This window comes from Ptychodera flava, chromosome 15, assembly GCF_041260155.1.
Source record: "Ptychodera flava strain L36383 chromosome 15, AS_Pfla_20210202, whole genome shotgun sequence".
Lineage (NCBI taxonomy): Eukaryota > Metazoa > Hemichordata > Enteropneusta > Ptychoderidae > Ptychodera > Ptychodera flava.
The window spans coordinates 34,811,808-34,834,245 of record NC_091942.1 but is presented as its reverse complement, the minus strand read 5'-3'; the positions used below and the strand labels follow the sequence as shown (position 1 = coordinate 34,834,245).

Sequence of the window (22,438 nt, the reverse complement as noted above, 5' to 3'; positions counted from 1 at the left end):
ACTCAGCAGTTTTTCGTCAATCGCTTTCATTCATACATCCCTTTGTCAGCAACCCCTTTGTTTCTTCCTACATCTAGGCCTACATGATGTAAACGTAAATGAGCGTTTTAGAAATTTGCCCCGAAAGGAAATGACAGCGCTTTGTTGTAGCCCCGTATTTCTTTGAAGTATGAAATTTTCATAGAAAATATAAACTGCATGGAATGATTAGGATGTTGTATGTCGAAAAGATAAGCTGCTTAGGAACGTCTAGTCGCATAGGAACACAAAATGATAGTTTGGCAATGTTTTCACTTTTGCGTAGTCATCCATGTAAAAATGTTTATACGGCCGATCTCTTGATCGTACAATCGCTATATAAATGTTGAACACACGATAAACCGAGCTTTATTTTGTTTTATGCCGGGGGAGAAAAATGCGAAACTCGGAAGTCCGTTCACCTTTGAACGAAATTTATTCACTGCACGCACGAGACAGATTGAATCTTTGAATGATGTCATAGCTCGTCATCCGGGTACTATAGTAATGGCGGCGATGTTTTCAGAAGAGACATCTCACAAACTGTTTCGAGCTTGTTAGCTTCCAAAACGACAGGTAAGCAACCACACAGCTAAATGCTTCCGATTATACATAAAACCACGATATCGTCAATACATGAAGTGGCAAAGGGCGCATATGCACAATGGACCTTACGTTTTTGTCGAAAGATTTACTGTGTAGGACTGGTCGCAATGTGATCATGAACAGGAAAACGAAACAACACGATCGTAGGGAAGTGGGCTGGTTTTTCACTCGCTTTTGTCAAAATATGTGAAATTATTGAATTGATATTTTATTATTTAACGTTTTATCATTGCAAAATAGTCACGCTCTTGGGTAAGGCTCTTGCAAACCATTTTAACGTTACGAATCAGCGAAATCTTTGTGTCGGAAGTGTCAGTCGAACGAGCCAGAGAGTGAACAATCGCCAAGCTGCAACCCCAAATATTACGCACAGTGCGCTATATGACATATTTGAGATGGTCTGGTCTATTTTTGTATCATGATAGCTTGGTGTGCGAGGCCATCGAGGAATCAAGAGTACCATTTACTTTAACAAATCGAGTCACAGTTTACTCTATTTAACGTGTTCGAGCTCAGATTTCTGCTGCAGAAATATAAGAGGGTTTCTTTTGTCATTTCGGAATGAGTTGACACTGCCCTATTGGCGTAGGTGTTCCAGTCTCGATGATGTTGTTGCTTAACCATGTCTGTTTAATAAATACGTGTAGTTTCAGGATGTATTCTTTTCACCGAGAAAAAATTAAAAGAACGTAAACTTTTAGAGAGACAGCTTTGACCGTTTACATGATGCTTTCCTCGCAATCATATACCCTTCCCCCCGAATGTCCAACAACAACAAACAAGCAAAGGACATGTTCAAGTATTTCACAAGTCTCACAGTACTTTGTTGTTTATCAAAATTCAGCTTAGCCAGATAGCGGTTACATGATACAAGAGTGGAATGCAAGATTTTTTGGAATGTTTGTTCTCAATAATCAACTTTGGCATGTGTTGAAATTTGCTGTTTTTAGATGCAGGAAAAAATCAGTTGATTGACAAAGAGGTATAAATATTCTTAACAACGAAGACAATCTCGGTCATAAGTCTTGATATGAAAGGATGGCTGATTGTAATTTTTCTTTTGAAAATATTAAAAATATAATCAAAATATTATCAAAATTTTCTTATGCCAAATTATATTTCTTTTTCACCCATTGGGATTCCCAATGTGGAGAAGTGTTCAAAAACATTCGCTTTTTATTCATCCCCGTACATACATGTTTGTATTGCTTTTGTTATTGTGTAGAGTTCTCCCTATGGTTCAATAAAAAGTAAGATCTGAGTCACCTGGGTGTACGTAGGAGTCAATGCTAATCATCGTGAACTGTTGAATGACACTGTGTACTGTTGGTCTAAACCATTATTACTCCAAAGAGCAAAAATGGTGCTTTTGTGAACTTTGTGGTGAAGCATGTCCTTTCAACGAAATCTTGATATTCTTCACAGTCAACTTTGCAGGCTTTGTTATAACATGTAAAATAACATGTAAAATAACATGTAAAAGCTCCTGTCTCCTTGCCCTTGACCATTATTTCCAAAACCTCTCAATGGAGGGCTTATTCAATTTTTGTTCAGAGTTTTCTAACATTACAAGTGCCTTGAAGTACATGTATATGAATATTAGTTTAACAGAGCAAAGCACAAAAAATTGACCATAGACCCTCAAGAAATACTCAAGGGTCTAGGGTTAAAGTGGTGAAAAGGTAAGCGATTTTTGAATTTGTTGGATATGATATGTTTTGTTTACTGAAGGAACTCCTTTTTACATTTATGTATTTTGGAAGGATTGTTTCAAAGATCTTCAGTGTTAAAAACTATCATGGGAGAAGTGAAACTTTCCAATGGTATCCATGTGTTCATTATCAATTTTTTGATATGGTTGATTCTGTGCCAATGAGATAATGCGATGCATTAACTCTTTTGAATATCAGGTCAAAACTATGATGTAATGTAACTGTAAATAAGTGCACTGAAATACATGTAAGTTGTCATGCAGATTTTGACACATAGTACTGTGCATTGTAGAATCCTGTAAATATAGATGTGAAACAAAATGTCAGGCAAAGTTGGGTCACACATGTTTATTCATTAAAACAGTAAGGTGTGGCACAGGTTTGGCCATTCAAAATTGAGAATGTGTGACATCACCTCTACTATAGATACAAATCCTAGGAGTCTGGGCTGTTCACAAAACAAACATACAATATAAGATGTGAACATTGAGATGGTGATTGAACATGGACCAATAATGAAATTCTCAAGCATCTGAAAACTAGTCATTACATGTACCTTTAATTATAAACAGATTTCACACATGTGCTTTCTGAACAGTAAACAACCAACTCACACATGAATAAGTTGAAATGAGAAATGTGGTCAAGCTTTTCTACAAGGTTAATCTCCATTTTCTCTGGATTTTTACCTTAATCTCATAACAATGAGCTTTTTGCTACCGGTATTGATTCCAAGTTTGAATTGACCACGACTTTGTTGTTGTTGACATGCGTTAAACAACTGATGGACTGAATAACAAGCTGTCTGACCAACCATGGAGGTTGTACACACAGTGCTACTGCCTCCATGGACCAACCAACTTCTGTGGTATGTACATGTACCTTATGAGGACAGGTAGTACACTGCCTCCATGGTATGCCAAACCATTGATCTACCCTGCCTTTTCTCGATGCTCTCAATAAAATGCTATAGATGTGAAAACTTGTTCTCAACCCCCCCCCCCCCCCCCCCCCCCCGAATGTGTGAAAGCAAAAGTCACAAAAAACAAATCAGAATATCTATAAAACAACCAAGCAAACGCTGATATGTGACATAACTATGACTTCATTTGCATGACTTCTTTATCGTCTGATTTGTTTTGCTGTATTTCTTTGTTATGTTATACATTTAGATGGTCAAGTGTACAATGACAATGTTATAAAATGTACAACCTTTTCAGTGTTTTGTGAGCTAATGTTCCAAATTGGCATTCTGATTCAATCAAAGGAGACATGTGAAACTTGTATTTCTTGATACTCATTTGCCAGTATGACAAATAGTATCGATAGATGTATGTGGGTCATGTGTTATTGGAAATCACAGTTTTGCCACACTTCTTATCATTGCGTCATGCCGAGTTATAAGGGGACAACATTGCCACATATGTATTATTTTTGTCAAAGATGATTTATTTTAGTGACTGATAACATGATCCTTGGTCATTTCCTGATTGTAAAGCTACCCTCATCTCTTTTGTAGATGTATGTAACAGGCACAGCGATTGGCTCTTGGCACTGCTGACTGAAACTCGTTTAGTCATAGTCTTTCAGATCTATTCTCATCCATGGTATTAGCTAGTGAGTTTAGCCAGTGGCTCTCAGAAATGGTGGCTGAAAATTATCCTGTCATATGCTAACAGAAATCTACTCTTTTCCTTGTTGTTCTGTATGTGTTTGACTCTGCCATTGGCCATCAAAACTGCTGACTGAATATGCTTAGTCATTTGCTAACAGAAATGTACTCTCATCCTACATGTAGATGTAACGGGCTTGGTCATTGGCTGTCAGAACTGCCTACTGAAAAATGCTCAGTCATTGGCTGTTTTAGAAATGTACAGATCAATCTCACTTGTGATGAGATAAATAAATACTTTCTATAGTGTAATTTCCAGTTTATACGTACTCCGTTTAATGAAGCTATGTAGATGTGCCTATAAGGAGGACTCTAGTTAGATATTGACAACTGAATACTCCTTGTATTCATGGTCTGTGCAAAATCTTCATTTAGTTCTCACATACAGAAGTGCCCTTCAAAGGATGGCAACTTTGTCACTTGAATGATAGCTGTACAGTAATCCTCTGAAGGCAAGGCTGCATACTCTGATAATACATATTCGTCATGTATTACCGGTAATGCATATTTCCTTTCTTCAAAGTCATACTGAAGCTAATGCTATCTGAAATAAATCTTTTTAATCTGCAAGTATTTAATGAGATACATGTAAACTAATTCACGTTCTCACAGTAACTTCAATTTCTTCTCTTCCAACATTATCTCACAAGCTCATGTACAGAATTAATGACTAGATAAAATGTTTATATATAAAACCTTGCCAATATTGTTATTCCATGTAAGAATTTACAGACTCCGGCAGAAATCTATATAAGGACAAATTCATCATGTAGATGTATAATCAAATTGGAAAAATTCAGATCTATTTTTATTCAACAGCTTTTTCGAATCATTGATTATTTGATGTATCAATTCACTATTATTTTGGTTGTGGTTGTAAGCAGTGTGCCTAAGTATTGCATCATGTTCATCTAGTGTATCTTTAGGCCATGGTATCATGATGATGGGTCAGGCATCAAGTATCTACCTGTAATCATATTCTAACAAATAGGTCTGCATTCAGCTATAGAACCTCTTGGTAAAAGATGCTTTGGGCCAACACAATTGGCTTTTACCATATCAACAACACCGCCCTGTCTGCCTTGCTTTGTTAGGTTGGCGAAGTATAGTCTCCCTAACCGATGTTTTGAGAAAGGAAACAGCCCTGGCTAGCAAATGTGATGTACAGAGTATACCTATTCCTCATGATTCAACAGCTGTGTAATGCATCTAAATCAGCATTACTTCTGTAGTTACTGAAATATAGCAATGCAGTCTGAGACAAGTAATGGAGTTACAGTCATTTTGGTGAAATGTGCACATGACAGTTGGGCAATAAGAATTCTGTCTGATTTCCTGCACCATTGAAGCAAGGTCTATTGATTGTCACAAGAACGCGTCATAGTAAAGAACTTCCCTGTTATCCTGTTAGAGATTTCTGGTACATGTATGTCTAAGCTGGTCATGGGAACTGTAGATTTATGAACAGAATAGTTCTGCTGTGACACATAGTTAAAGAATTATATACCAATATACATAAGTGTAAAAAGAACACTACCGTAATAAAAAATAATAGATACCGGTACATTGTACTTGCGTCTGAACTTTATGAATCCCTTGAATAATGTGAACAAATCTTTTCAGTCTTTATACACTTTGAAAATAATATAAAACCACAAAGTGTCTATGTGCAGTGATAGAGACAGCTATCAAAATAGTTCAAAGTTATAAATTGTACTGTAAAGTGTACTAGCAATTAAATTTATGGGAAATCGAAATGAGTGTGCATGGGCAAAGTGAGCACATGCTTTGATGTGATTTATATGAAAATTGAAGTGCATGATGGTCATATGACAGGATAAGTAATCATCACATTTGTTTTGCAAGATTGATTTACTCAATATTACAATGTGAAGAACAGAATTGTATTCCATTAATGTCTTAATTGTAATTTATTCCAAATTTTATGTGGCATTGTGCTTTTGGTATTGGCAGTATTTTCCTGACTTTTGTTAATAAGGTCAAAAGACAGGAATAGTTTGAGCTTCACAATGTGTGATTCTGTGAGCTCTGATTTTATGACTAATAAAACTGTAGGAAAAACCATAATGTATGTGATGTAACTCATCAGTTATTACTAATTTTTAAACACAAATATCTGTTCAAATTCAGCTGCCTAAAAATATCCCAACATGTACATGTATGATGGTGTGTTAATCTCTTGGGCTGAGTTTGTTTTAGGTCATAAGAAAGGTCTTAAGATGGGTTCGCTTGAAGGCTTGTAAAGAAGTGAAGAAATTAAAAATTGAGGATACCAACGATAACATGTATGGTTGTCAGGGAACATCATCACCTTACATGATGATGTGTAGTCCTCTGAGGGTTTTTGAAGTTTCTTCAAGTATAAAAACAAGCCCAGACTGTTTCAGAAGGACAAGAGAACAAGAAACATCACAATAGAATTCCCAACAGTTTTATTTGAATCCCATGAAATATTCCTCTTTATGAAGGTGGCAATTGTGTCACTGGTAGGGGTCAGTCCAACCCTCTGAACGCCAAAGTCTATTTTTGTCACCTTTATAAAATATACCACAGTCAATTTTTTTCTGATTTTTGCCAAAAGTTTGGTAAAAACTGTAGCTGATGTTAAAAGTGATATCCATTGGTCCAAAATTATGAAAAAAAATTAAGAAAAGTTCACAAAAATTGGTAAAATATTGCATTAAAAATTTGGTGGGAAAAATTACAGCAGTCAAAGGGTTAAGCTATATATGCACCGGATAAATAGTCAGACCAGCGTTGTACAATGACAGAATACTGGTACCTTTGTGTTGGTGTATGGCACCAGTTGTTTGACAGCCTCCAAAGTTCATAATATTAAAACAGACAAGCTGCATGGTAGAGACTGGCTCACACAAAGAACATGATTGGTAAAATTATTCTATTTTACAAAGAATACATGTACATAAAAAGAAATCGGGAATAGTACAATGACCCATTGTTGCATTTAGTATGCATACAGTCTGCAAGTAGTCTGTGCAATAATTGTTATCGATGATGTCTACAGACTGAAATGTCCACAGTTTGCTATTGTAATATTGTCTGTTATTGTGAGGCATAAAAAAGCACAGGGTGTGAACCTTGGGGTCAGGGTGCCTTGTTACAAGTGACATTTAGCCACTCTCATGACATACATGTGATCCCTTGTGTAGAACATATGGAATGCACTGTCAATAATATCATTGATCAAAGTTCTTTCTAAAATTCTTTATGTGTGTTTACATGTATTTGTAGTGTCTTTTTATCGTGATTCTGAAACAGGACTTCAAAAAAACAGTAATTCATACACAATAGCAAACACACACTGTATGTATTTTCTACTGTAACTTGAAGAGGTGCTGTAAAGAATGGCTTCAAGTGTATCCATAGATTGCATCTTCATACATTAGGCATCTAAAAGTTATCTTCAACAGGTGGCAAATTAGCATGTTCTTAGTCTTTTCACACTTTTGATCACATATTTTTGAAAAGAGAAGAACAGAGTTACATTTCAAAAAATAAATGTATTATGTCATAGTTTTCACAGTCTAATAGATGTTTTTGGACAGTAACAAACGTGTTCCCTCCGTACAAGGTACTTGTATGTTTGCTTCCACTTCATGTTTTAATATCCAGAACCAAAAATGTGTCACATTCATAATAAATTGTCATTTGTCAAGCATTGACAAGAATACAAAATGTTCTGTGAATGCCATCACATACAATGTTTAACAAAGATTTACTCCAAGCACTTACATAGCACAACCAACTGTATTATTTCATACATTGAAATAAATATTATGCTTTCAAGATGGGGGTGGTCTAACCAACATTAACTCTATCAATGATAGATATAAGCCAAGCATTCTAGAAGCAGCCATTTTCTTGACCCTCAGATGACCTTACATCCCGAATATTCTTGTGAATCCGCCCGTTAGATTAATCACTCTGTAACATCTGACAATATTCACTGAATTCAACAATGTATTGACACTTAAGTTATTTTCAAGCAAATATTTGACGTTTTGCTTTCAGTAAAATTTCAAATTTTGAATACTGACATATCACCGTGCACCAGTGATGCCATGATGAAAGGTCATGTAAGGTCAAGTAAAATAACCTTTAGTCTTAGCAGTGTGTATGCTCAACCATTGGTGACTTTTCTTGAGCTATTGAATGCTATTTATGGCTTGTGTTACAGTTGGAGCAAGTTGTCGAGTTAACACATCAAAGTAATTTTACCTTTTATCGTTGCAGACTTGTATTTTACGGTACTGGTTGTACAGTGAGACAGTGGTCAGTAGACAAGTGTTGAATTGAACTATCGAATTGTGGCGGGACTTCCACCCATGTTACCGGTCAACCCTCCTAAGAGGGGGTCGGCTTCAGGTGCTTCGTACACCATGTCGCAACCGATGCTGGCGACCACCGGAACTGCAACCATCACCACAATCAGCATGACAGATCTGCAGGCAGCGTCGCAGTCTATCAGTCAGAAAAGTTATGAAGGAGTCCAGATGAGAAATAATCTTACAAGGAAAAAAGATGGTGAGTGATTGAGTGCAGTTAAGTTATGGATTCATTGAAATTGGTGTGAATATGTTTGATGTTAACATGTGACTACAGTGAGCATTATTCTGGAAATCATATCAGTGAGAAGAAAATAGAGAAGAGGTTACAGCTGTGTGTATCCATGTAACCATTTTTTGTATCCACATCAGATGAATACAGTAGCAAGGTTAGCTAAGCAGCCAAACTCAGGTATTTCATGAGTGAAGGTAGTTTTCTAATATTTTGAACTGACAAAATTTGAAGGGTGATGTAAAAGCTGTTCATAAGTACCCTCCCATCAAGATTTGAAATCCCCCACCCTTCAATTCTGCCTTTTCCCCACTTCCCAATAGGAAAACTCTCCACTTGCCACTTCCAATAACAAAATCTCTGCTCTGGTCTCTACAAATACTCCACATTGCCCCATCTCCTATGATTTACTTTTCCATTGGTACACTACCAAAAATAATGCCACCAACAAACTTGGAGACAAATTTTCAGTCTTCCTGCTGCGTTTTCCAGAAAGGTGATGTAAGCTACCGGAAAATGATCACCATATTTTAAGAGTCATGAAAAATCTTTCAACTGAATCGATTCTTCTAGCGAGTCTGATGAAGTTTGTAATCATTGTTGAAGAAAAATGAAAACAGACATAGTTTTTCTAAATCCGTCATCGGTTGAACTGTGTTGTGGCTGTGCATAAGCTTGGCTATTAAAATGAAAGCTCATTTTACCAGTTACTAGCCTGTTCCTGGCATCTGCTGCCCATTGCTAATGATTACAGTGCTACAATAAGTACATAGTCTCTTTAGGAGATTGCATATACCGTACGTCATCAACATGACATAGACTAATGATCAACAAAGTTTTGGATTTTAATGCCCGTGGGGAAATCTTTCTTTCCAAAGTCTAAAATTGTCCCATATGACCTGATGGCCAGATATTTTCAGTCTTGACAAGAACATTACATCTGTGTTTGTTTGCTTCCGTAGTTGCTATCAGAGTCACAGCATGCTTTTATCTTCATGCAAATTTTTGTCTGCTGACTACTGTTGAATTTTTATTTCAAAAGGATAATTTAAAAGGGATAATAACAGCTGCGACTTTGGATACTATTTCCATTACTTTTGTTCTGTGAAACCAAGTACAGTCGTAACCCTTTGTGGGCCAAAGTCAATTTTTGTTGCCTTTATAAAATATATCCCAGTCAATTTTTTTTCAGATTTTTGTATAAATTTTGATAAAAAGTGTAGCCAATGGAATGTGATGTCCATTTTGTCAAAAATTATCAAGAAAATTTCAGAAAAATCCATGAAAATTAGTAAAATGTTGCACTAAATTTTTGGCAGGAAAAATGACAGCACTCAAGGGTAAAAAGTCTTCTAACTGAAGTGTTGGTGTAATAGTTAGTCTTGCCTGGACAGAATCCACTTGTCAAAAATAATATTGGACATAACATACACACAAGAAGTGTTGACAAGTTTAACACCAGGTATTTTGACATGCTTTTGACAGCAAGAACAAAAAACTTTTTTACAGCCGAGATAAAAATACTAGGAAATACATTAAAAAATTGAAAAATATGCTGAAGAGCTTTGACGATTGAGTGACTGACTACCAGCAAACAATGGAATGCATGATGTAATATGTGCAAATCTATTGTTATCATCTATGCTTACTTGTACACATGAAACTGTTACCAAGGATTTTATTACTACAGTGAAATATAGTATAAGCCTTGCCATGACTCTATTGTTCATACAACTTTTATCGGTACTGTTAACACAAAAATGAGGTTTAGTATTGAGAATTAAACAATTGTCATTTTATCTCAGAGCTTACAGTTTTGAGTTTTGATACTGGTACATTTATAAGTTAGAACTATCTAAAGATGCCATCAAAGTAATGTCAGAAGAGATGTACATGTGTATCCCGTATCCTGCCAGGCAGTGTATTCCCAATTTTGCCAAGTCAGTGAAAAGCTCTATTCAGCCAAATCTATGTGTATTTTCACCTAATTGGCATGGTATATTACATATATTTGCAGATCTAGTTAGTAAAATCATATTTACAGTATCTCTGTTTTTAGGGGGCCTTCAATGTTCAAATATTTGAAATTGTAAAAAATGCAACAAATTGGCACATTACCGGTACTTCTGGACTGTTTTTTATTTAACCATCTTTACCTGGTGATGACATATGAACTTGGCAGGCTAAGGGCGTAGCGCTCGATTTCCGTCCAACTTTAATTTTACGTCTTCAAACTAGTACATACAGTGTAGAGCTATTCTAGAATTGACATAGGTCAATGTGTGGCGTAGAGAGGTCAGTGACCACATATTATTGTCTGATATACAGGAATTGTGATATCCATTATCTGTATGTAGACACAAGAAATTTTAGTGAAGTGAGATTTGAATATTTTGATATGAGTGTTTTAGAGATGTGTAATATATTTTGTTTCAAGCAGTGTGACAGGCATATGATAATTTAAATTTTGGGGGAACATTTCCGCAAAAAATCAACAAAACTGTCAGTCATTATTCAGTGAAGTGTGAAAATGAATAAAATACTCATGACTTCAAAGAAGTTGTATAAATATGACAATTTTACTTCTTCAACATCAGAAAGTTTGTTTCATCAATTGCACCCAGGGAAGAAGGCTTCCATGTCAGTCATGAATTTAGGTTTGTAGTCATGAATTTAGTCTGCGATCATTCTGCCGTGTGGTGGTTGAAAAACTACACCCAGGTGGCTGTCAGTGGGAGCCCTAATGATTACTCTTCTATGCTTTCATGATTGTATAAAGCCTTGTAGGGTCTGTACAGGAATCATTACTGACCACTTGACAATTGCTCGTGAAGCATTTCACCCTATCTACAAAATCAGTGAGGTTTTCAGTAACGTCAGTGTAGCTAGCCTTGCGTCGCCATCCATGGAGAGCCACATTTAATCATTCCCTCTTCATAGCATTAATTAAATGCTATATGTTTGTCAGGGAGACTGTGATTCACATCTATCTGTGAGAAGAGTTCTAACTCGTTTTGTGTACTGAATTGAAACTTCAATGTTCCGTGACTCATACAGTATGCCTTGTATCGATATATTTTATGACGAAGACTATCGTAAAGCAATAATCAATCATAGTTATTTTATTCCGTCATCTCCCAGAATTTCGTTTGACAAATAAATTGCCCTTTAAAATCAGAGAGACTAGAGTGGTGATACTGGAAAGTGAAGTAAACTTATTCTGAACAGAGCTGTCATCTTTGTCCAGGAAAGTAGGAACAAGAATTTGGCTTAGATTGCACAATTTATAGGAGAGAAATTCACTTTAGCAAGTGGCTTGATACAGTGAGTCATACAAGGAGCATTTCTTGAAGATAAGAATTGTACATTGTGACCCTTTGAGGATCTACAAGTATGCAGACATCACAACTATGCTTCTGTAAATACTTCATTTATCTATCTCTCTCCCTGTTTCTCTCTCCCAGGACGCCAGAGACATACAGTGTTGCAGGGCTTCTGAAATGTCAAAGGTCAAACAAAAAACCAGATTATAATAGTAATCATAATTTTTTTGTACTAATGAGGAAATTGGAGCGCATACACATTTCTATGAGAAGTGCTAATTTTAAGTTCACATCATTATTAATATTTGGAAAAGGAGTTGTAGAGCAGAGGTTTATGTTGCGTAATCATAATGTGTATTTACATAAATGTATGCAAGCCCATATGTGCTATAAACCGGTCACATACCATTTATCTCTGTGTTGACTGTGTCTGGTGCGAGCATGTCAGAATTTCAAATTTCTAATCACGGATTACTTTGTACTTCATGAGTATACCATATGTTTTCTTTGAAAAAGCAGGGTGCCTAATGGTGTGTTGTTTCTAGTCTCACTTCATTGTTGGCTGCATTTGTATTGATATTGCTAGACAATTCATCATATGGCAAGCTTTCAGTCTAATAATACTGCATATATTTCAATCATGTAATTAGCCTCATTTAATAGCTGTGGCTGACTTGCCGTTACAGTGTATGGTTTAAAATCCTCTGAGAACTGATAGACTCTGTAAAGACATGTACAGTTGAAGAAACTGATTCATTTCTGATCCGTATATATAATCAAACAACAAATACATATGCTTGGATGTGTGGAAGTTCAAAAACCATGGCACATGGAATTCTTTGCAACTGTGTTAGATTGCATACACACTGACCTAGATCTATGCTATTTTGTGCACATAGCTATATCTGACCCCAAAGATATTAAAGTTTTTGATTAGCTTTCATAAATCACAAGATGACTTCATTTTTATCGTAATTTGAATTAGTCACAGGGTAATTTTTAATGGCCTTTACACTATAGAGTGATTGAGGATCACGTCAGCAGTGTCACTTGATGTGTCATTTCAGAAGTGAGCCACCATTCACCCTCTACAGACACGTGACATTTGAATACTATGTGAAGACTGTTACATTCCGTTATATGTATGTTTCTAAATCAATTATGCACATAACCATTTTATAGTAAGGAAGGCAGTAAAACTCCACATTCTTATGAAGGGATGTTTACTGAGATGAAAAGAATAGCACTGAAATGATTTCCACTGCACTGCTCTGTGATGTCAGTCATAAATAGATGTTTTCAATGGTCAACAGATGTCTGACAGGATGAGGCAAGCAGTCCCCGCTCTGTTTATATGTCACTAGACCGCGGTGGACGTTCACTCTTGTCTTGTGTAAAAAATGAAAAGTGTGTAATAGAACATGTTAGGACTGATGACTGCGATTCCTGGTATCAAACCCATATATTCATTCAGTCTGTCAGGAAGTACCTGAAGTGTGTTTAATAACAATACCAAAACATGCACAGTTAATGTTATTGCTGCTCAGTTTCCAAAATGAATTTCAAAGCAATCTACATGTATACACATGCTCATTTCATTTGCTAATTGTGTAGATTATACCAACTTTTATTACGGAACTCTGTGGGAATATGTCATGAACATGTAAATACTGATAGTATCAGTATACTCCACACTGTGACTCAATCAGTGGGATGTTCATATCAGTATGTTGCTGTATGTCAGTCTAGTATCAATGTTTTATGTCGAGTTTGACACAAACCTGTAGATATTGTCGACTCACTTAGTTCTGGTTTCACAGTTTACACCACCTATGTATTTTTGTTTTTGGACAAGATCTGTTTGCTGTCACAGTGGTTGGTAAATTGTTCTGCAGTAACATTGCTTGTGTCTTTAAACCAGGTATTTCTGTAAAGAGATACTATACACAAACAGGTACATGTATGATTGTGTTACTTTATTTTGTGAAAAAAGCCTGAAAAATCAGAATTGTGATACAGGCCTCAAATTTAATGATACAGTTGTGTTTTTCCTTCTCAAACTTTGTGATACAGTCATCATTGATGCAGAGAACTCAGAGATGAGCAAAACCAGGGGTGTTGTATGGTAGGAACTGCCTTCGCTCAGACTCATGGATTTGTGCCAGTGATTGAGTTAACCAGTCAATCCACCGTAGGTGTATGATAAAATTGTATGCAGAGCTGTGTTGTACCTGGCTGTAGGACCTCTAGATGTACTTTACTGTACTGTACCTTGAATACTGGTCATAAGACCTAAAATAAATGATTTGCTAATCTCTAGGAAATGATGAAGATTAATTTATCTCAATATCAGTGTACATGATTTACAAGATTTTGAGACATAACTAATGATGGGAATATGAACTGCACCTTAACTGAAATACAGTAGAAACTTGTAACATCATTTTCTCTATCTTTCATAGGTTAAAATAGGAGAAAAATGTGGAGTATATGTGTCAAATTATCCACAACAAAAAAAAAAAAGTTGAAATAACTAATCTGTTCCGACAGATATTATGTAAAAGGTTTTGCGAAGGGAGAAGTTCAAAGGAAAAGAATTCGTAATGGTTCCGTGTGAGTTTTGTGATATGAGTTGAAATTTATTCAAATTTATGTGATATTGAAAAAAAAAATAATGCAAAATGTTAACCATACAACTTCAGCTCCTGATGAAAACGATTGTACAAGTATGTTAAAAGACATATCTACTCACAGGACACGGATATGACTCTTAAATAACAGCAACTAATGAATGATATTGAATACCGATGCTTCTCAATGACAAATGCACAATATGAAAAAATTTGCAACATCGGTACAACTACAAGACACAGACCAAATTAGCAGGTTCTTTACCTTCAGAGTTTCTTAAACTGATGTTCCTCGTGACATGACACACCATCTTCAAACAAGTACGTCATTCAAATGTGACTCTTGTAATTCCAGGACAGTTGAACTCTTACTTGCAAAACAATGATCCCAAATGGTCTCTCGTTGTTGTACAATGACAATAATATAAAGTATTTAGCTTCTCAGGTATATATACATTATCATAAGAAGATGAAAAATGGATTTATAATTTACAATTAAAATGATACATGTATTTCTGTCTTTCGAGGATGTACACAAAGTTATCAATCCTAAAATTTAGCCTTGAGGACTGGCAGACAGCCTGGGAAGTGCAGTTCCTCTCAACTCTGTGTTCCCAAAATAGATTCTAATCTTACATGTGTATGTGTGTTAGAATTGCTTGGCACATAGAGAGAGCGGAAGGCGTATCTATGAGCCTGACACAGGATATCATCTATTATTCAGGGTTTGGTTCCTTAATGAAATGCAAATGTGGGACTGACTTTGTTGCTTCACAATACATGAGAATCATAGATTGTATTCATTATGAAATATTTGTGTCTCTGCATGTGTGAGTTCTTTCAAAGTGGGCTAGATCAATTCTCCTGTTTGTTGTGATCAATTCTGCTGCACTACCGGTATGTTCACATTCCTGGATACTATCAGGACCACGACAGAAGAAAGATAGTAATCGTTTCAGCTTGACCCTTGACCACATCTGCACTGGATGCTATAGCTCCAGGGTCTAAGATGTCTGTTGCGGACATCATAATTCCCAGGTCTAGTCCAGTGAAATTATAGTGTTCAAATCTGTGCAAAGCGTGTACATGGTTGGCTCATGCAAGAGTCTTGCATGAACCAACCATCAATATGCTTTGTACAGAAACCAGTATCCGCTTCCTTTTACCTGATGGGGAAGATTGACATGTACCAGATATGAACTGAAAATGCTCATGTGTTTCATTATATATTGCAGTTATGTGTAAATTTGAACCTTTGCCACATGTTTGCAACTTCATTGAAAGTATTATGATCAACATAATGAATAATAATCACCGCGGATTCATTCTATAAGGTCACGAAGTATACAAATCTATAATTAGCTGAAATAAAAATACTAAAGTTCTTTGACTGCTGTCATTGTATCACCATTTTATATAGCGAGTGTAATTACCGTTGGCCAAGTCCTTCAAGCCATATATGCCGAGCTGTGAAAGCTCATTAGATATGCAAATTATAAATTAGCTGACATGAAAATCTGAAATGACTTTCAATATTGTTTTAACCAGGTATAATCATCAATGTACATAGCATGTTTTGCCTACTTTGATCAAGTAAATCCCAGTATATATCCCTAATGAGCAAAGTTCATTAAATATGTAAATTAGGAATTGACTTAAGTAAAAATGCTTAATGATTGTCAATAATGTTGTATCATGGTATCTGCAATATATGTAACAAGTTTTGTCAACTTTGGTCAAGTCAATTCAGATATATATCTCTAATTAGGAAAGTTCATTAAATATGCAAATTAGGAATTGGCTGAAGAGAAAATGCTTAATGACTTTCAATAATATTGTATTATAGTGTCTTTAATGTACAAAGCAAGTTTCATCAATTTTGATCAAGTCAATTCAGATAAATATCCCTAATTATGAAAATTCATTTAATATGCAAATTAGGAATTGGCTGAAGTAAAAATGTCTTTTGACTTTCAATAATGTTATATCACAGTATCTTTGATGTATATAGCAAGTTTCAACAACTACAATCAAGTTAATTCAGATATATATCCCTAATTGGGAAAGTTCATTAAATATGCAAATCGGAATTGGCTGAAGTAAAAATGCTTAAAGGCCAGGGACTTGATACCCGGGATCAAGTTAATCCCGTTCACCTTTGACATTCACGGGCGGGATTGAATGTTTATGTCTTTGTAAATTACGGTCACGATTAGTGTGCACAGGAGGTTGTGAACAGGCCAATGTGTTGACATGCAAACAACAGATTATACGTAACTGAATATAACGGCGAGACCAGTACACTGAGCAGACTGAGAAACATTTCATGAAGCGGCCCGCGATGCTTGTAGCAATAACAGGGGTACTTCAACAGTAATGACAAAGGTACAGCACGATGCCGCTGCAACTGACGGCTTTATTACGTTCCGAATTAGGGCTACCCGGGGCCCGGGCGCGGGCTGCAACTGTACAATCGCTGCAGCTAAACGATAGCGTAGACGTCGTGCCATTGCCAAGATACTCTGCTATTACCGATCGTTTCGTCTACAGAACTACTAAAAGCCCTCTCACTAAAAAAATAATTACGGTTTGAAATCGTTGAATTAATCCGAAATTAACACCGTGGTGCATTAATCTATAAAAGATTATTAACAGAAATAATAAAATGTAACATCACCGATCATAAGAAACGTGGTGTTGAAGAACATATTTCTTTGAAGAGAAGACTGTAGCGACTATTTTCTGTAAGTATAATATGACTTAGGAAACTTGCGAATCAAGCATCTGAAGAGTATCTTCAACACTTTTGGTTTTGTTCTACTCTTGTTATAAAATAAGCTTAAGTCAAATTTCGGGAAAGTATCTGTACATTTTCGATATCTATTATCTGTGCAGCGCAAATGTGTAAACCGACACAGCATTCATCTATCCTATAGACCATGATCAGTTCGCGAGTGCATAAACCACCTCTCTCTCTCTCTCTCTCTCTCTCTCTCTCTCTCTCTCTCTCTCGTCTAGCCATTTGATGTTTTATTTTGCCGACATTTATTTAACGCTTCACGATCACCGCTCAATGTTAATGTCGATTTCGATTTACGAAGTTTACCGGATAAACTTCGGAACTGGAGACATGTCACGACATGGAGCTAGTTATCACCATCGAAAGTCTGTAAACGTTTCTGCTCCCGAATGGACGTATTTAAATGCACAGGTGACTTCGTGCGTAAAATATTGAATTGCAATATGAATTTCACAGTTGAGAAAGTCTATGACTTTCAAACTAGACGTACAAACAACAATAAACATGGCGGATCAATGATATCGACGCATATTTTCCTCGCGACCGCTGGTGAGAGCGACTCGCATAAATTTTCCAACCTGGTAAGTATGCTGGGTATGTACATGTAAACTAATAACAAAAGTTTAGCATTTTCTGTAAATCGATAAGCCTTTCGATCACGAAAGATTCGGATATCTGAACCTCAACAGTAACTACGCAGCTCGAAAGTTATCCTACGACAGGACAGGAACATTGCGGATGTCGCATGGTACCTATAGAAACACGCTGTTCATTCTTAGAAAGCATGCAATGTACTGCGTACTGCTGATACTCCCATGGTCCGTGAACTGTTGCCGTCCCTACACACTGTCAGTTGCCTAACATTCACAGGATTCAATCACGTGTGTCTTCAAATTTTGATACATGAATTCTACCAATCATCAACCACGGAACACATAAAAAAACAATGGTCGCGGGTACGGGTTCAAGGACGTTCACGTAGAGACACCATTATTGTCGCAGAATTGTTTTGACTAGTTTTAGGAGAATATGGGCGATCTGTGTACGGTCGCACATCAAACCGACAAGTGTACGCTTTTAATAGATAAAAATATGATGTCCGATTTTTTTTAATTCAACTATATACAGAGTCATCGCCTTTGTTATCGCCTAAACATTCCGGGTTTTTTTCGGAGAGACCGCAACATGAATATCCCCTAATGCATAGAGTACGGCTGTTCATCCAATATATTTATTCACTGTTTCGCAAAACATCTCGTCAGATATGTGCTTTGGCGAACGGACCAAGTTTTGTACGTTGGTCAAAAATAAATGACAATATGTTTGGATATTACATCTGTCATATTAGGACAGAGTATTGAAGATGAAATTACTTTCATCGATCGACAAAAAAGAGAAAGAATGAGTCAGTGAATAACGAATCATAGACGGGAGAATCGAGACAGTCCACTGTCTATAGTTTACTCAATTGTGAACAAAAGTATTTCGATGAATTGACTAATGCAAACAGAAAGGAAATTATATTCAACTTGAAAAGAGTCCCCGCTTTTCCTTGACATCGGATTCCATGGCAATGGAGCAACACACGATGTCGTTAGGTCCTCAAAAATCTTTTAATACGGCAAGACGGTAATAATAATACTTTTCACCGTACGACAGCAAAATCTAAATGAACTTGAATCTGAACTTTACATGACAGTTCGATTGGAAATAGCGGCGTTTCGTGGTACGGCGTCAACGCAAGAACGCGCTATGGCTTGAGTGACATACTAGCGGGCACAGGCGCTCGAGCTGGGTAGTCTGCTAAGTAGATCGCTTTTCGGCTCGATCTATCGATCCCGTAGTCGATATGCCCGCCACTGCAACTTAAATGAGTGTTTAGGTTGCAGTCGTGGGCATATCGACTACGAGATAGATAGATCGAGCCGAAAATCGATCTATTAGCAGACTCCCAAGCTACATAGCGCCTGTGCTTGCGGGTCTGCACTGCGGTCGCTCCATCTAATTACAATGATGTGGCGTATCTAACATGTTGACATCGCAAACGTTTACCGCTTCACACCTGTATCGCGTCCTTTTTTGAGTGACAGCTTGCAGACCTTTGTTACGGCCGCTTGCCACGCTAGTTGAAGACAAAGAGAAATACCTTCATCGATCAAAATTAGCTTTATTTATGCTCAAATCATAAAATTTTATCGATACATTCAATCACTAGACATTCATAGTTAGGTATAGGTGCATGGACGCCTAAATTTCTTCGCCTGTGACCATTTTGGCATGGTTTTTACGGAGCGATCGAGTGTGACGCCACTCAAGCCACGCTTTGCATGAACTAACTCCAACGGGGGCAGCTATCTATTTATACCGGCCCTGCCCTTTAAATACTTTCAAAATGTTGTATCGTAGTAGCTCCAAATACATGTAGCAAGTTTCATCAACGTCGGTCCAGTCAATTCAAATATATATCCCTAATTAGCAAAGTTCATTAGGTATGCAAATTAGGAATTGGCTAAAGTTAAAACGCTTAATGACTTTCAATAATGTTAAATAATAGTATCTTTAATATACATACCAAGTTTGGTCAATTTTGATCAAGTCTAATCAGACATATATCCCTAATTAGGAAAGTTCAGTAAATATGCAAATTAGCAACTATCTTTCATGTAATCCGTTAATGGTTCCCAACTGCTGGTACATCTTGGTGTGATCAACATTTGTAGCAAATCTCATCAAATTGTGTGAAGTCGTTTTTAATGTATATCCGGTTTTTCTAAAATCATTAATTATGCAAATGAGTAAAAAGTATGCAAGCCACACCCACCAAAAACTAATCAGTTCTTGCCATTGGCTAACTGAATATATGTATCAGATTTGATTCTGATCTGACCAGCCGTTTTTGAGATATCGGACCAACAGACAGACAGACAGACAGACAGACACACAGACAGACAGACAGACAGACAGACAGACAGACATCGCTGTGACATATGCTCACTTGTGTAAACACGTGAGCAAAAAATGGAACAGATAATGCTATCAGTTATAAAAATACTCAGAAGTTATAATATACCAATTTCCCTCGGACAAAAAAACTGTTAGGGAATTAACCGGGAATAACACATAACACAAATACATGTATCTAACAAAAGTTTTGCCAGAGCCCAAGACACACACTCTACCAGTGCTTGGACACCCCTAACCCTAATGCACAAACTGTTCACAGTCAACATCAGTGCAGGACTAAACCCAGCTAGGTGTGGATATACAGTGATCATATGAACTTGACAAATGTTAGGTATGTGGGTACAACATACTTGTACAACAGTGTCAAGTGAGATTACTCAGTATTAAACCCTGTTTGAAGGTATAGCTCTAACCAAATTGATTCACTTGACATAACTGTGTAAGTAGAGTGCAGGACTAGCATCACATTAATGTTAAAACAGAGACCCTCGAGAAAAAGGGTCTTTGGTTAAAACCAGGGATTGAGGACTGCTGGTTTAAAGCTATCATGGTCCCATAGGGGACTGGTCAGTTTCTTCGGCCTGGGGGGGGCCGGTGGATTATTTTTTGCCGACGTCAAAAAGTGGCTGACCCCCACTATTCCAAATTTTGAAAACAGGGTGACCCCCCTCTTCCAAATTTCGAAAACAGGGTGACCCCCCCCCCCCCCCCCCCGCGCCGACATGCAAAAGGGCATACATATATAAAATATATATATTATATATATAAATATTTATATATATATATATATATATATATATATATATAATATATATATACGTATATATAAATTATATTTACATTTTACATATATTCATATTTTAAATAGTCATTCTATGTTTTAATGAAATTGTTGACATGTCAGTTGTAAGATAGGAATTTCAAAGTGTCAGTCTTAAAGTTTGAATATAGTACATTTTGAATGAGCTGTATTTTTAATGAGCTGTGAATGTATTTCACACTTTCTATGCTTAACCAGATGTCCTGAACTGTTGTACAGAAATGGATGTCAATCATTAATATCAAAGAGGAAAAAGCAGTGAATCAAAAACTTTGATGGGTGTTAAGACATCCAATTAAATCTCCTGGGGAGCCATAGAGAGCTTTTTTAGCCAAATCTGATGTGTACAGTGTCTGAGAGGACCTTCTCTTGTAACATTGAAATCATAAAAGCACAGCTAATAATGACAAAACTGCCTTTTTTAACTGTTATTTTGTTCATAAAAAAGCATCTTTCTACAGAAAACCTGTGACACAAAGGAAAATAATTTCATCAATGAGAAGAAAGGATATCTTGTCATTTTTCTATCACTAAAATAAGTCACTGTATCAAATATATATATTGTGAAATATTTGTGCATGTTGCTTTCTCATACTGAATTCTCATAGAGAGAACAGAAAAGTATCAGGAATTTGTCATCCTTTTCATATGAAATGCAGATTTCATAATGGTACACTTTCACTAAGCAAACATCAAGATATCTCTGATTTATTAAAGTATTGCGCCCGAAGGGCGCGCCGAAAAATATGAAACATCCTGATATCTCTGATATATATGCCTTGTATATTAAAGTCATGCACCTGAAGGGCATGCTGAAAAATGTCTGATATATTAAAGTAATGAGCTTGAAGAGCACGCTGAAAAATATTGAACATACATATATCTCTGATGTATGTATGCTTGATATGTTAAAGTTGGGCGTGCTGAAAAATATGACTGATTATTAAAGTTACGCGCCCGAAGGGCGCGCCGAAAAATACAACTCAATGATGAAATTTGTGGCTGAAACTAGCATTTTATAGGCAATGATGTGCCTGTTTCAAAATTCAAAAACACACTGACCCCCCTATTGGGCATTTCAAAAACATGGTGACCCCCCCATCACCAAAGTCAAAAACAGGGTGACCCCCCCATGAATCCACCGGCCCCCCCCAGGCTGAAGAAACTTATCATGGTCCCATAGGTATCTTAGAAGTCAATGTCCAACCATATGCATTTGCCTTGTACATTATGTTGTGTAAAGTTTGCTTTGGTTCATTATGGGATGGGAGGGTGTACATTATTGCTTAATTAT

At 36.5% G+C, this 22,438-nt stretch overlaps 1 protein-coding gene across 2 annotated transcripts in view; it reads left to right on the top strand.

Annotated features, from left to right (window-relative positions):
* The first annotated feature begins 502 nt into the window (after positions 1-502).
* The window catches only part of LOC139151984 (myocardin-related transcription factor A-like), a 52,240-nt gene continuing 30,304 nt past the window's right edge, over positions 503-22,438 (top strand). For both annotated transcript variants that reach the window (XM_070725055.1, XM_070725057.1), the window contains exons 1-2: positions 503-594; positions 8,284-8,574. In XM_070725055.1, coding sequence (XP_070581156.1) covers positions 8,376-8,574 — 199 coding nt within the window. In that variant the 5' untranslated portion in view covers positions 503-594; positions 8,284-8,375. The remainder of the gene's footprint in view (positions 595-8,283; positions 8,575-22,438) is intronic.